This window comes from Mustela lutreola, chromosome 10, assembly GCF_030435805.1.
Source record: "Mustela lutreola isolate mMusLut2 chromosome 10, mMusLut2.pri, whole genome shotgun sequence".
In the NCBI taxonomy this organism is placed as follows: Eukaryota; Metazoa; Chordata; class Mammalia; order Carnivora; family Mustelidae; genus Mustela; species Mustela lutreola.
The window spans coordinates 18,116,934-18,132,970 of NC_081299.1; the positions used below are offsets into that span (position 1 = coordinate 18,116,934).

A 16,037-nucleotide genomic window follows, 5' to 3' on the forward strand; every position below is an offset into this window, starting at 1 on the left:
TTTATGGACAGCTTGGCTCTGCACCAGACCCCCATTAAGCACATAATATAAATTCTCTTTGAATCCACCCAACAAGCTTTGAATTGGCTACTGTTTGTTCTCCCCATTTTAAAGATGAGGAAACTGAGCTCAGTGAGGTGAAGTGGCAGCGGGGAAGTGGCAGTGCCCGGCTACAGCCTGGGCTTGTAACCACATTTTATGTTGCTTTGTCCTCAAAGAACACCCTCTTCTCTACTACCCTCCCAGAGAGCCCTTGACAAGGGGCCCCACAGTCTCTCTACAGTCTCCTCCAGGCTTACCCCTCTCCGGCCCTGAGAAAACCAGACGTGGGAACATCTGCCATGGCATGTGATGAAACTGCAGATGCAGAGCGTGGCTCCAGCCCAGCCAGAGACAAGACAGTGAGCCCTTGCTGCCTGCTGGCCCACGCACGGGGCTCCAGGGCAGGTCCTATTCACTAAGGGAAAGCTCCCTTGGAGGTCCGTGCTCCCAGCCCTATTGCACAGAGGTGGAAACTGAGCTCAGAGAGGTGAATTAACATGTTGCCTGCTAAACAGCTCTGACTTGGTCATCCTGACTCCTACACTGTGGGCCAGGTGAAGGTTGTCGCTGGGTAGACAAGAAAACTTGGTTTCTTGCCGCTGGATTGAACCTGACACAAGACCAGACTCCTCTTCGGACCTCCGTCTCCCCATCTATTTAGTGAGGAGGTGGCCCTCTCCATCTGCCCGGTCCAATATTTTCCTGCATAGGCTCACTGTTTCTGGTTCTTGTGACTTCTCAAGGTACAACCGGGTCTCACTCCTACCCCAGGCCCACAGTTCCTAGAGTCATCCGTGCCCGTCCCTTGCACAGGGCGGGTTGGGGGCTGCCTTAGGGAGGGGCTACTTCAAGGCCAATGACAGAGGGCCCAGGCTCCACTGGGGGCTAAAGCTCTTCCTTCCTTCCTTCCTCCCTCCTCATACTTCCACCAAGTAAGGCGGGATACGGGGAATTAGGTGGGCACCAAGGCTGGCCCTGGGACTGAGAGCTTGGAGGAGGCCAGGATCCCTTGGTGGTGGCAGGTGGTCCTGGGGAAGATTCCTGGCAGAGGGGGTGTTTGAGCTCAGTTTTGAAGATGGGATGAGACTCCTCAGCTACCAAGAGGGCACACTCTGGGTGGCGGAATTGAGGAGGGGCCTGCAGATAAGGCATTTCCAGGAGACAGGAATAACGCCTGGTGTTTCTGCCGCCTGGCCCTCCCCTGCCCCCAGCCAAACTCTGAGGCCAGGCCTCAGTTTCCCCTCCTACTGAGCAGTCCGGACTGGCTCAGAAGCAAGGCTGGGATCAGAGGCTGCTGCTCCCCTCTGCCTCTCAGAGCCTTCTGGAAGGTCAGGCTTTCAGGCCCTATTGCTCAGGGGCATTCTTCTCCCAGCTCCCCTCCCCTCCGTAACCTCCCCCACTGCCTCAGGCAACCAAGTAAGCCTCAGCTTTGATGCGGCCACCTCAAGCCTCAAGGCCCAGGCGTCAATGGGCCCTCTATGTGACCAGTGGGGCCGCTGGGGGCCGCCAGCTGCCATCGTGGGTGTGGGTAAGGCCCGGACACACAGTCCCACTGTGTGGGGCTGGTTCATGTCTGCCCAAACCCTGTGGCCGGTGGGGGACTCCCAGGAATGTCTCCCTGGGGGGCACTTTGGACAGACAGGGTGGTCTGGGGAGACGGGGGGTGTGCAGGACGGCCTCGGGAGCCCCCGTCAAAGGGGCCCAGCAGACGTGGCGTCAGGTAAGCACCATAGTGGGCGTGGGGTGGCTGGCGGTCTGTCTGGTCAGTCCGCTCATCTCCCAGAGTTGGCGGAGGAGGGTGAGGCTGCCATGGGCACACCACTCAGGGTGACCTACTATCCTGTGGTACCTGGGGTCTGGGACTTTCAGGGCAAAAACCAAGAGTCCCCTGTTGTTGGCTTAGGAAAGGATAGTGACTGACCTCCTTAGTCTGGACAGTTTCCTCCCTGTCCGGTGACCTCTGAGTCAGACCATGGGGGCTAGAGCTGTCCAGTGCCATTTTGTTCACCCCCTGCCTCTACCCAGGTCTGTCTCATGCCTGAGAGGCCATTTTCCGTCTCTCCCAGGCATCTTAACAGGAGGAGCTGCCAGCCGACTACCCAACCACTGCTGAGAGGATCTTGGCGGGACCGGTGACCCAACACACCGGCTGTCCGTCCACTTCCACGGGCTCCAGCCACCCTGGGGGTGCCCAGAGTCATCTCATTCCCGCCTCCACACCTTTACCCCAGGCTGTTCTCTCTCCTGGCATTCCTTCCCCCCTCTGTCACTTCTCCACCTAACCAAGACCAGCCCGAATGTCACTTCCCCAAGGCAATTGTTCTTCCTATCCCCGGATGGGCTAGTCTAGTCCCCTTCGTTGAACTGCTAGACCCCCCATTCTTCCCTCCTCATAATATCGATCACACCCCAGCACAATTTTCAGTTTCCTCATCTCTTTCCACACCTGACTTTGAGCTCTTTAAGGGCAGAGAGCCTGACCCAGTCACCCTCATATCTGAGATCCCAGCACAAGGCCAGCCTCACGGAAATTGTAAGAATGAGGGTGTTTATTTGCGATGTCCTCTGGGCCGGGCACCCTGCTCATTGAATTCTCTCCAGAGCCCCTTGAGTTCGGTATGATCATAATCCCCATTTTATTTATGGGAAAACAGGTAGAGAGAGGTGAAATGACTTGCCCCAGGCTACCCAATTAGCAAGGGGCAGAATCAGATTCTGGAGCCAGAACTCGAATCCCCGTGCTCCACTCCCTGAGGAGTTTTTGTGTAATTACTGGATACGTGGAAACCTTTGCCTCCCTTGGTTCTCCTAAATGCTACATGTTGCAGTTCAGACCCGTTTCCTCCAGTTTCCTCCCCAGAAGGGTACCCCAGTGGGGAGAGCTCTTGCCTGCATGGGTGTGGTTAAGGGGTGTGCTGCGAGGGGGACACCCCAGAGAAGGGCCTCATGGGCAGTTTAGGACAAGGGTGCCGGCCTTCCACGGAGCTGCAGGTGGGCCCTTGGTCATCCCCAGGGCCATTGCCCGTGTTTATCAGATGGGGAAACTGAGGCCCAAAGAGAGGAAGGGACTTGCCTGTAATCATGCAGTACGTTTGAGTCAGAGCCATCAGCATCTCCATTTCTCAAAAAAAAAAAAAAAAAAAAAAAAAAGGAATAAATACCCTTTGTCAGGGGCTAGTCCCAGCAAAGGAAGAGGGGGAAGAATGGAGAACTACTGGGGGCCTAGGGGTGCCCCAGGAGGTCCCTGTGCCCTCTCTCTCCTTCCATTGTGGTGCCTGCAACTCTACTGTCAGGCTGCCAGCTTCCTGGGTTGCGTCTTGTCCTCTTTCCCCCTCCCCCTCTACTTCACGGCCTCCGCCCTCTTCCTAGTCCTCTTCTCCCTAGGACCATGAGTTTGGGGTCCCGAGGATGACCCCTGCCCCCTGCCGCCCTCCTGCTGAGGGGCTAGGCCTGGAGGTCCTGCTCACAGGGAATTCAGGATGTCTGCGTGCTGGGGTGGGAACGCGGGACAGCTTTCCTGTTGCAAACCTCCAACGAAATGCAGCGTCTCCTTCCCCAATGATTTTGTCCCCAGTGGAAATCACAGATGTTCTTCCGTGTCGTGAGAGCTGTGGCGGAGGATCTGGAAATGCCATTTTCGCTTGTCACCGCTGTGCGGTGGCTGTTGCTAGAGCTCCTGAGCTCTCTGCGCTCCGTGTGTCACGACAGAGGCACGAGGTCCCAGCCTCATCACTTACTTTTTTTTACAGCTTGATAACCGTATTTCCACAGATCTGGTCCCCTGCACAGTCCTTCGGATTTGGTTTCATGCCCTTAAAAAGTGTGACTCTGAGAAGGCCTCTATAGTTTTCAGAAAGATCTGTGGCTCAGAACGAGTTAACGACCCAGCGTGGCTCAGTGTGGAGCCCAGCATTTTACCACCCAGAGGTTAGCTCTCTCTGGGGACAGATTCGGCAGCGGGAGCCCTGTGACTCTTGGGGGACAGATCACCCAAGTAATCATGCTGTAAGCAGGATGTGGGGAATGGAGCTGGGAAGGAGAGACGGGGCTAGCCAGTGTGGACCAATGCCTCAGACCCCAGACCTGGAACTGTCCACATGGACCCCAGCTTACAGAGCACATCTATGTCCCTGCCCACCAGGAATCAGCCTGCTGTGCCCAGCAGCCTCTTGTCTCTGGGCGCACATGGGGCCCAAAGCCACCAGCTCTCCTCTCGCTTGCCCTCCGAGCTGCTCTCTGCCCTCTCCATGGCCTTAGGAACCCATCTTAGGAGGCAGCTCCCTTAGTCCAGTCTCCCCAGATTCCTTTGTTTTAAACCCTACATTTCTCCATCTTGCTCATGGAGGGAGAAACACAGATTACAAAGACCCAGCAAATGGTTTTTATAAACTCTTATTTTCTTGCCACAGACTGCCTTTAATTAGCTCTGGGGACTACAAAGGGAATAGCGTTATAATAGGAGCAGCTTGAAGGAAGGAGCCACGGCTGTCAGCTCCCAGACCTGAGGCTGTTGCCTGTCACCAGCCACAACCAGGTTTGGCGGGAGTGCATCCGCCTCAGGGACGGCAGCCCCCCACTTCGCCCCCCAGCCCCAGCCCCCATCTGCAGCCGTACAGCCTGCCTCAGCTTCTCTCCAGAGAGGAGGAAAGGGTCCCACCTCAGATAAGCCCTTGAAGAAATCTTTAAACAATAAGAGCCCAAATGTGCCTCTGCCCCTGCCCAGAGCTGGCCTCCCAGGGACTAGCTCTGAGTCACACTGTTAGCCGGCAGCAGGACAGACCGACAGGCAAAAAGGCAGACAGATAGTCAGACCATCTTCTGTATCTCAGCTGACCACCTCAGCTGAAGAAATGCAACAAAGTGCCCCCCCGAACCCCCCAGCCCTTGGAGTTTTAGATACATTCAGCCACTCTATTCTAGAGGAGAGCCTGTCTCCGTGTACAATCCCGAGGCACTACCTCATCCCCAGCCCAACCCCAGCCTCAGACGATCAGAATGCCACAGCCAGAGCTTCTCCATTTGGGACCATGACAGGTCACCTTCCTTGCCTAAGGCCATTGAGCAAGGTAGTCAAGACCTGGGGACTCAAGCTCAGGGCCTCTGGACCCCCATCTCAGGTGTCACAGCCTCATCTGGACTCCTGCTGGGGGACGATGGGAAGGACAGTAGCCGGCGGATGTCTGAGGTCAGGGCTCATCAGCCCTAAGAGCCAGGCAGAGGCAGGAAAAGTCTCCCCCCGGGAATGGAGCTTCCATCAGAGCTTCCAAGTAGGGGATCCTGGAACCCTATCCATTTTGAAGGACAGAGCCCAAAACTCTGGGTCACTTTAGGCCATGAATAGAGGCAAGAGCCACCTAGAAACACTTTCTTCTCCCCTGCGGCGGAGTCTGTAAACCTTCCCCAGGCCTGCTTCCCCGACGCTCAGCCAGTTTCTTGCATCCCAGAGCTATGCAAGTTCTCCACAAATGCCTGTAGCCTCCTTCTCCTCCCTCTGCTTCCCACCACCCAGGATGACTTGGAAAGCCTGGGAGAGATCCTCAGAAAGATCTCCAGATTCATGGCTCTTGACAGAAGCTGGCCTGGCTCTAGGAGACCTGAGTGTGCCCCGGAGAATGCGTCTGCCTGAGCTCAGGTGGAGGGTCCGAGCTCCCCGGGGTGGGCCACGGGCTGGGGCTGCAGGGTCCCGGAGCCCCGTCAGTGAGGCAGGAAGCCTCAGGTCACGGGAACACCTTCCATGTCCTCACCACCTCAGGACCCTTCGAGGTTGGCTGCTGAGGTCTTGCGGCGTCCATTTCCCCCACCACTTACTGTCCCCACCAGCTGAGGATAAAAGTCCCACAAAAGTCCACTCCAGGAGACCACGGAGGCCACCAACCCCCTCTTCCCACCTCAGGCTTTCAGGAGTCAGCCGACATAGGTAAGCAGGCCGTGCACTTGAAGGCAGCCTGGGTGGTCGGTGGAAGGACACGGTCCCGGACTGGCCACAGCTCCCCACCCAAAAGGATCAGCCCAGGGCCCTGGGCAATCGTTACTCACCGCGGATGAAGGTTGGCGAGTAGGTCGGGAAGGAATCGAAGATGCTGTTCGATGCCATGCCCCTCTCTGAGGAAGGCGAGAAATCAGACCTTCCGGGGGTTGGCTTGGGATTGACTTGGTTGGCTGTTGTTTTATTTTTTCCTTGTTACTTTTTGAAAATAAAAGGGGGGGGGTAGTGGTGTCGCTTTTTGTTTGTTTTTTTTTGTTTTGTCTCTTTTTTTCCCCTATTGCTACGAAAAAGAAAAAAGGAAAGAACGCGAGAGTGTGTGTGTGAGCAAGAGAGAGAGAGGAAAAAAAAAATCCCCAAGGAAAGTAAGTTTCTGTTTGTACCCAAGAATTTGGATTCCCAGTCCCACAGGAATGTCTAGCCACAAATTTTCAACAGAAGTATATGCAGAGTGTATCATTAGATGGCGGGAAGGAGCCTTCGGCAGCCAGGGCGGAGGAGCTCGCTGGGCAGCGAGAGCAGAGCCAGGCCCAGCATCAGCGCCACGGGGAATGAATGAATGAGGCTCGCCCCTGACAGAGCCCGGGCTCCAGTGGGTGCGAGGGCGGCCCGGGGGTGGGGAGGATCAGGAGCCAACCAGCTCCCGCGCAGGGCCCTGAAGGCGGCTGAGGGCCTGGCCCTGTGGTTCTGTGGTTGAGGGACTAGGCCTTCACAGTGTCAACCCAACCTCAGCTCACAGGATGCAAGAAGCCAGCTCGCGGCCTTGGCCCATTGGCTGGGCTGGGGTCACCTGGGCTGTGATGTCACGGCCTCTTAGAAGATTCTGTAGCTGTCTCTCTCTCTTTTTGGAAAAAAAGAAAAGAGAGAGAGAAGGAAAGAAAGAAAGAGAAGGGGAAAAAAAAGTGATGGCTTTTATTTGTGGCCTCAGCACGCGGCCCAGGAGCAGAACTGAAAGCAGGCGGAGGGGGTGGCTGGGCGGTGGTTTGGATCCTGTAAAGGAGACTCATTTTTAATTAAGGCCAGGGTTGGCCTGGGCGGGCTGGGAGCCCCTAGGGCCCTCACCAGACCCACCAGCGGGTGGTAGGGCTCCCCGCCATGCCCTCCGCCCCGGGGCTGCGGCTGACACCCGGCCACGGTCCGCCACCACTGCTGCCAGGGAACAGTCCACATGTGTGGCACTTCGGGGGGATTTCACAGCAGCTGGAATTAAACACAAAGGGAAGCACTCGAAGTGGCATCACCCCAGTGCGGCCTGCCCGCGGAGGCCTCCCTCATGAAAGCTGGCAGCAGGGCCGTCTGTGCCAAGGAGCCCGCTGTGGAGCTCAGGTTCTGAGCCCTGAGCTTGGCGTTCAAGGCTCTTTGCTCACTTGCCCACTTTAATCTCCTCGGAGTTCTCTGTATTAGCTGAGTGTGCCTGGGCTCTCCTGCTTCCATGGCTGTCTCCTCCTTCCCCCCCCACAACAAACACACCCCCACCATTACCCTTTATTAGGGCACTTTTGGGATTCTTCATGTCCCAGAAGGGTTCAAGGCTCAGAGGGACTCCAAAGTAGAAAAGACATGGGAAGTGATTCAATCCTACATTCTGTCCCCAGAAGCCTGGGCAGGTGGGGACCAGAGTCGGGGCGGAGGTGGGGGCAGCGTGCAAGGTGGTGGTTTTCACAGTTTCCCTTGTAAGCTCTACTAGCCCATTTCGTAGGTCAGACACTGAGGCCCAGGATGCTGAAGTCAGCTTGTGCAAGGCCACAGAATATTGTGAGTGGAATTAGAACACCGGCCTCTGATTTACCAGCTTGGCCTCTGCTGTAACACCACAGCACCCTGTCGTGCCCTCTGGGCTCAGTCCTGAGGCCTCGGGAAGCCCTCTGCCCCCCGGGGGCTGCCCCCTGGCCTCTCTCAGGGTGCCCAAGCTTGAAGCCAGGGCCCAGCACCCATCCTTGCACTTGTGGGCATCTCTGAAGGCCAACAGAGTGCCCCTGTTGGATGGGCACGCAGAAGGAGGAAGGGCTGGTCTACAGCCCCCAGAAACCGGTTTCCGCCCGCAGCCACACTGGTCACCAGGGAGCAGTACACCCTTGGAAACTTGCTGCCTGTGCCTCCTTGGGAACCCGGTGAAGGCTCAGTCTTTTGTTCCTCAATGGCGAGTGGGCGGTGGTAGTGGTGATGGGTTGTCATCTGTCTCGGGAGGAAGCAGGTTTATGGTAAAAGCCACAGGGTTCTGGAGTCAGAGTTGAGTTCCACTCTCAGCTCTGCTGAATCCCAGCTACAAGGCCTAGGGCAAGTCACTTCCCCTCTCTGAGCCTCAGTTTCCTTCCCTGTCAAATGGGGATTACACATTTCTCGGAGGGACAGGCAACCGGGTGATGTCTCCGTAGACATGTTTCCTTGCCAGAGTCTCCGTGACGCAGTTTGGGGTCTGTTATGAGTAGGCACAGGTAAAGAAGCATCGGTCACATAGGACGACAGACGGCCCCCACTGTGAGCCAACCATCTGGCTCGGCCTGGGCAGGGCTGTCTGAGTCAGTGGCACACGGCGCCTGCTGAGGGGCCCTGACCTCCTGGTTCCATTTGGAGTCGATGTGAAACAGATCAGAGACAGACATGGCAGGAAAGACCCTCTTTGACAGAAGTGGAAACTGAGGTTCCCCCGAGGGGCACCCTGTGAGTCAGTGGAACCCTGGCCCCCTGCTTCCCAGCCCAGGAGCGGTTTCCGATCCACCAACACCACCTCCAGTTTCTAACAGCCCACCCTAACACACTTTGCTGTTTTTTCCGTGTGTCAAAGCGGGTCCCCCTAGAATAATCAGTAACTTGGTCCGCCTGGGGGACGTCCCCTCAGCTTCCCCGGGAAGCTGCGTCCAGGCCCAGGAGCACATCTGGGCCTGGGAGCACATCTACACAGCAGGTGGCTTAGTGTGATCCTGGGGCAAGGCAGCGAATGCTGACCGGGTGCCTGGTTGGGTCCATCCTTCAGGAGGCTTCTGATCCCCGCATGCCCCCTCAGAAACATGTGTTAGCCTGAATGAACCCCTGGAGGCTGCTGGAGAAGCAGAAAGGACATTCCTGAGGCTTGACTTTGGAATACTCCTGAAGCTGTGAGATTGTGGGCCAGAGGATTTATTTTTCTGAGCCGGCTTCCTTGCCTGTAAGATGGGGCCAATGGCAGCACCTGCTTCTTGCAATTGCAAAAAGGGATTAAGTGAGAAAATATTAGGAGCGCATCTGGCATAAAGTAATTGCCCAGTTCTTGGAATTCCCTTCCTTTAGCTCAGACTGTGCTCTCTCCCACCATGCAACAGGCTGCTGGGTATTCTCTTGTTCTCCACGGAAAAAAACGCCTGATACCACAGTGGCCTCTGAACCAATCAGATCAGGTTATTCTAGAAATTTGGTTGAGGAAGGGAATCATTGAAAAATAGTATTTATGGGTGGCTGGGTGGCTCAGTGGGTTAAAGCCTCCACCTTCGGCTCAGGTCATGATCCCAAGGTCCTGGGATCGAGCCCCCAATCGGGATCTCTGCTCAGCGGGGAGCCTGCTTCCCCCTCCCCCTCTGCCTAAATGAAAAATAGTACTTACGTGCCATAAAGCTTTTATTTTAACTTTAAACTTATAAATACGCATTCAATGGTCTTTATCTTGGTCTTCTGGCTTAAGCCAGCCCCCAAGGCATCTCCTGCCATTTCCGGTTTGGGCTTCTTTGAAGTGGCATGTAGTATAAAGATACCAACGAAGCAATCCGCATCGAGGAGAATCTAGATTTTACTATTTCCCCCAATCTTTGACCATGTCCCACCCATACCAAATTCAATTTATTCTTAGCACCTTGCCTTGGCCAAGTCTTTCCAAGGTGTTCAACCTAGTTTCCTAGAAAGAGACACTCCTGTTTTACATTGCATCATTGGTAACATTGTCTTGCTATCAGTAAGGGTCCAACCAGGAAAACAGAAGCCGCTTTGAGTATTGGAAACAGAGGAAAGTTAATTGGGGGGTTATTGGCAGCACGGGCGATGGAAGAGCTGAGAAACGAAACCATGATGGTGGAGGATCCCGGAGATCAGCCACGGCAGGAAGCCACTGCCACCCTTTGGAGAGAGAGACACAGGGAGAGGCAGTGTCGCCAGCATGCCCTCCCCACCTGCGGAAGCAGAAGCGCAGTAGAACAGAGTAGCATTTGCTGGAGACACAGAGGGGACTCAGCTGCTATGGCAATGCCCTGAGACAAACAACAAAGGGGCTCTCTCTTCCTCCTATCCTTTAACCTCCTCCCAGTGCCTCCCAGCTGACTTAATAGAACCAGAGCCCAGCATTACAGAGCCTAACCGGGAAGGGGGTAGAATGGAACTGAGGGCAAAATGGCCCCACAATGGTGTAATATCCAATGAAGTTTTGTAACCATGGAAACCCAACTGGCATCAATGGGTTTGAGAACAAACCCAACCGATGTTTGCGAAGTTGCCAGCTCAGCGGGTTGGTGGAAGCAGAAGGTGTGGATTCCAGCAAGGGATTTGCTAGCCAAGGGGATCGATTGGTCTACAACTCCGGTAATAGCAGTGAACCACACGAGTTGGTTACATGGAGATTAGTTAAGAAAGTACCTACTATGAATGGTGCTAAAATCTGTTTTCTCAACCAGTGTGCATTGCTGAAACTTTCACCATAACCTTGGGTTACAGTGACTGGGGAGAGATGCCACTGATCATGAGAATTGGCTGCTGGGCTCAACCTTAGAAAGATGGCATACTCCGGCGCTCATGGGGCCTTCCCAATATCCTGCAGGACAGGGCTGGCTCTCTTCGATTTTCTGATGAGGAAAAGGCTAATCCCAGGGATTAATCCCCAAGTTCTAGCCTCTAGGAGTCAGCTTGGATGAAAAGGGCAGCAGAATTGAGGCAGGTAGTGGTCTTAGAGTTCAAATTCTGCCTTTCCACTGGCAAATCACAGTGCTGGGCTCAGGGAAGGTGCAGGAGTGTGACACAGACTGCAGCCTGCCCACGGCTCTCCACCTTCAGGCTCCTGCATGGAGATATCAAGATAAGGTTCCCCCGGTCCCCTCCCCAATTCCCTCCAACCCCAGCCAGGTCTACACCCTGTCTAGCGTAGGCCCATGTTCAGGGTAGAGGGTGAGGCCTTCAGGCCACACAGCCCACCCAGGAGCCAGGATACCCAGGCTAAAGTCAAAGGATCTGCAGCTAAGAGCCTACCACTCAGGAGGCACATATGCTGAGAGCTTTATGCACAGTGTCTCCAGTGGTGGCCTTTCAGACTAGCCAACCATGCCCAGTTTCCAGGGGACCAGTCAAAGAGGCGAAGAGACCTGCCACGGTCACCACTTTGCAGGCGGAGGAAGCAGGATTCAACCCCAGCCTGCCCACCACTTGCTTTCTGGGCTCCTTCTCCCCTCCCCGCCCTCAGCCTCTCTCTTTCCTGTTGTTTGTTTAAAAAAAACTGCTCACGGTCCCCCCCTTCAGCACCAAACCCCTCCCCGTCCTCCTCCTCCTTTCTGCATTAGCCCCTGTCTCCCGCCCCCCACCCCCGTGCTGGACCCCTCAGGGCCACGCCAGGGCAGCTGTGTGGTCACATAGGTTCGGTGTCACCGAGGACTTTATGACTGTCGTTGGCCACAGCATCTGCCTCACCAAGGACCCAGCAGCTCTACTCAAAGCTTCTCCTTCTGCCTGAAATTCCACCACGGGTGCCCCCTCTGGATCCAGATACGGGTTAGTCCTAAGTCCTGTGTTACAAAGGCGGACATGACTGGGCATGGGAGCAGTGGAGCCCCGCAGTGGGGTTGGCCACCTGGGGGAGAAGAATGGGGGCTGAACTCTACCCCAGACGGGGCCATCACCCCTCTTTCTGGGGGGAACGTCCCCCACCTCAACTAAAGGATCTCCGCTGCTCCTCCATCCCCCACCCCACTACCACCTTCGCACAAAGCCAACCAGGCAGATCCCGCAGAGGTGGTTCTCCCCACCTCCCCAGCCGGGGACACCGAGGCTCCCGAAGGAAAGTCCTCACACAGTCACGTGATGAGAAGGGGACTCGACGGCCCACGTGCTGTTGCCATGTCCCCCGAACCCCTTGACCTCCCTTCTCTCCCTCAAGTCCGCTCAGGGGAGGTCCACGTGCTGGGGACTTGGAGGCAGAAGAGCCAGTTTGGACCCCGGCTTTGGGTTTCTAAGTCATCATGTGGGATGTCCGTTGGTCCTATAAGCAGCTCACCACCCTCACCTGTAAAATGGGGAAACCCCAAAGCCCCTCTTTCCCAGGGTGTGCAGGTGAGGGGGGACCCCCGGGAAGGGCACGTGCCAGGCACTTGGCAGGGGAAGCTGCTACGGGTCTGAGAGCCCTGGGCAGCCACAGGGGTGGGGGTGGGATAGGGAGAGGAGGAGGGCAGAGCTGGTGGCCTGAAGGGGCACGGGACTGACTCACAGCCTTCCCCTGGTTCTTGGGGCCCCCAGCAGATTCCCACCACCCAGTCTCACCAAGGCCCTATTGGGAGAGGCCCTGACTCTTCTGGCAGCTAGGGGCTGTCCCCAGCAGAGGGCTGCCTGAACCTCGGTCCCAGGCCGCAGGATAGGGCATGCTGGAGAGGTCACTCCGGCCACAGCACATCCTCCCTGAGATGTTGGTCAGTCCCGCGGCCTCTCGCGTTCCTTCGAGACCTGGAAAATCTTGCCCATAAGACGCTGCCCCCACTCGGTGTCCCAGACCCCTCAAAGGAAGAAAGAAAACCCCAAACTGCAGCCCCTTTGGCTCCTAAAACCATCTTTCTCTGAGTCTTTCGGTGGAAAAATCTATTTTTAGCATCAAAGAGCTCTGCCAGGGGCCTAGACCTGCTGAGGGACAGCTCTGTGTGACCACAAAGGGGCGGGAGGCAGGCATTCCTCAACGGGTGGGGTGGGGGGGGGGTGTGGCAGGAAGGGTGCCCCCACCCGCAGGGCTGGCTGAGGGAGACCTCGGAGGGCCCCAGGTTGGGCACTCCTGCCCGGGGCTCCTCCCTTCCCATTCAGTGAGCTTTCTGGGCCAGTCCTGTGCCCCACCCCGTTCCCCCCCGTTCCCTCTCGCACAGTCTCCCCACAAACCCGATAATAACAACCGTGACAATAATCATAAACTAGGGCTTACCATGGGCCAGGCATTCTTCCAAGAAGCTCCTGACAATTAATTCACTTAATTCTCGTGGTAATCTGACCACCGAACAGATAAGGATCTTGAGACTCAGAGAGGTTCCCTGACTTGCTTCGGTTCGGCTCAGAGGCGTGGAACAAGGATTTGAACCCCCACAGCCCCATTTCACCATGATTTAGTCAGTCTCATTTTACAGCTGAGAAGAGGCGGCTCAGAAAAACAGATGAACTTGCTCCGAATAACCTGGATGTGAAATGGTAAGGTCAGGGTTCATGACCAGGCTCTCTGACCGTGGGCCCCTGCCTCCGGACACCCGGGACTTCGGTTACTCCTCCAACACGTGGGGTGTGTGTAGGGGGGAGGGGAGGTACTCTCATTGTACTGAGAAGGACACTGAGGTCCAGAGATGAAGGGACTCCTTTGTGCTCGCGGAGTTAGAAGACATGGAGTTGGAATTCCCGAAGACTTTTCTGCCCCTTCCTACCTCCCACCCTACCCCCAGCCCCCCACTCCTAACCCCCCCCCCCCCGAGGGCTAGGCCCCAGGGGAAGCCATATCAGGTTGTAACATTTAAAAACTGATCTGGTCTTAAAGTTATCCCTCCGCTCTATCTCGCTCCCTTCCTCTCTCCTTTTCTCGATCATAATGACCCCATTTGCAGGGGTGTGCCGACCAGCAAATTTGCTGACCTAGGCAAAAGGGGGGGGGGATGTCATTATGTGGTTGGGAAATGGTGGGGCATTTCATATGCCACCGATCCAGCATCCCAGGAATTTCAGTAACCCTTAAGGAAATGAGAGAATTAGCTACCATCCAGGCCTGTGGCTTCCTTGTCGCTGTGTGTGTGCATTTTCTTGTCTTTAAACTAGGGTGCTTTAAGCGTCTATACATAAGAGGTAGCATTGCAGGAAGAGGGGCTTTCTGAGGCGAGGAGAAAGCCCCTGTAGTCAGTGAGGTTACAGGCTGAGGCTGACACTTAGGGAAACCAGGCTCAGAGAGGGACAGGAACTTGCCCTAGGCCACGCAGCTAAGGCCAAGATCTATATCCAGTGACTCATCGCCTGATGCTCTTTCTGTGATGTCAGACTCCGCAACGGACTTGCTGTGTAAAATCAGACAAATTCCTTTCCTTCCCTGGGTCATTTCTCCTCATCGGTGGAGGGAGGGGGTGAGATCATTGTCTCCGTTTCAGTTCCCCTATAGACAGACCCCAAATCTCAGGAATATGTGTAAGCAATGTATCTGGGAAGTGACCGCGGGAAGCAGGGATGAGGGAGGGGAGGGTGACACAAGGAAGTAGAGGTGGCCCATCCATAGAAGGTACCAGAAATAAGCAGCCATTCTGGGCACCTGGAGCTCTGCCCTTGGGGATGCCCGGACGACTTAGCCACAGTACTGTGAGGAATTGCTCTGCAGGGGAGGGGGAGCCGGGGTATGAATCCACCAAGTCTTCTCTCTCCTTGGTTGAGGGTTGTTCTATGAATAATGACTCCCTAACAGTTCTCACTTTTTCCCCTGGACAAAGTTCACTCAAGGCCAGAAAACACTCTCAGGCCCACCTGTCCTGTAGGGGAACAGTCTATTCAGGCTGAATAGATGATTTCTAAGGCATCTCTTGGTGCTTGTAGGCAAGGAGTCACTGTTTCACATAGCTGTACCTTCATCTGTATCTGTTTTCAACCCTTCTAAACTACCAGGACATCAGGAAACGGATGTGTTGGCACAGTTGGTGGGATTCAAGATCACTCCCCCACCACTTGCCCCAGGGCCCGAGATTCCCTTGTCCATGCTTCCGCTGTTAGCCCTTGGTTTTTAAATAGTGTCTGGTGGAACCCTGGTAGGCAATACCTTGGGGTGGCCCGGAGCAGGGATGTACCAAGGATTAAGTTGAATGGAAGAGGGGGGAGTCTGTTCTCTCCATCATTTCCACCAGAGAAGACTGCTTTGTCTGTCTTTTTATTTTTTATTTTAGCTTTTATTTTTTTCAAAGTTATAAATGCTCATAGTTTAACGAGTCAAATATTTCTAAAAGACTTTCCTTTTCACTCCTTAGAGAAACCATTTCCAATTCCTTTAACTGCTCCTTTTAGTATTTACTCTATCTCTCCAAAAAACATGCTTACCAAGCTCATTGTGATTCTTCACTTCTAGGCATTACCTGTTGACCTTCCACCAGGGAAGAGGATTTGGCTCCCACCGGTCTGGCCCTCTCTTTACCATGCAGGGCCTTTCCATCCTCTCAGGACAGTTATTTTAGTTAGGTTAATTGTTACTATTTGCCTTTTTACAACTGGGTAAATGCTTTTGTCACAGCTGAGTCATATGTACGTTTTGATTACATTTTGATTACATTTCCTTGCTTGCACAGCTTTTTGTTTTCCCTGGAGTTGTAGTTTGTTTAGCTTTTCATTTGCATAATTTTCTGTGTACTTACCACTGATTCATCCCAAACTCTCCATGAGTTGTCCAAACCTCCTACTAGGAAATTCAATAACAACAGGTACTTTATTTAATTTTTGAAGTCCTCTTTCCTGGAACCCCCTACCTTCTCCAGTCTGGACGGGTTGCTCTCTAGCCTGTTGCTCAGCTGTCAACCTGGGATCTTCTTTCACTCTCAGTTGATCTTTCACTTTCATTCTCTTTGCGCCTCTTGCACGGGAGTCTTCCTTTCCTGGATTCTTTCTCTTTCTTGGTTTACTCCCTTTGACGGAGAACATCTTCTGGTAGCTTCCTGAGAAAGGGTACATTTATTTGTGAGCTTGTTACATCGATGATAATTTCAATCATACTTTATGGTTAGTTTGAAATAACTTCTCCTTTTCAGAGATCTTTTTCTATTGTCTTTTTGCTTTTTGTGCTGCTATTCTTAAGTCTGATGACATT

At 54.5% G+C, this 16,037-nt stretch overlaps 1 protein-coding gene across 1 annotated transcript in view; it reads right to left on the bottom strand.

Annotated features, from left to right (window-relative positions):
* The window catches only part of RUNX3 (RUNX family transcription factor 3), a 59,964-nt gene extending 53,734 nt beyond the window's left edge, over positions 1-6,230 (bottom strand). Inside the window, exon 1 of the mRNA XM_059135864.1 lies at positions 6,079-6,230. Within this exon, the coding sequence (XP_058991847.1) occupies positions 6,079-6,136 (58 nt within the window). The 5' untranslated portion in view covers positions 6,137-6,230. The remainder of the gene's footprint in view (positions 1-6,078) is intronic.
* Positions 6,231-16,037: the final 9,807 nt, after the last annotated feature.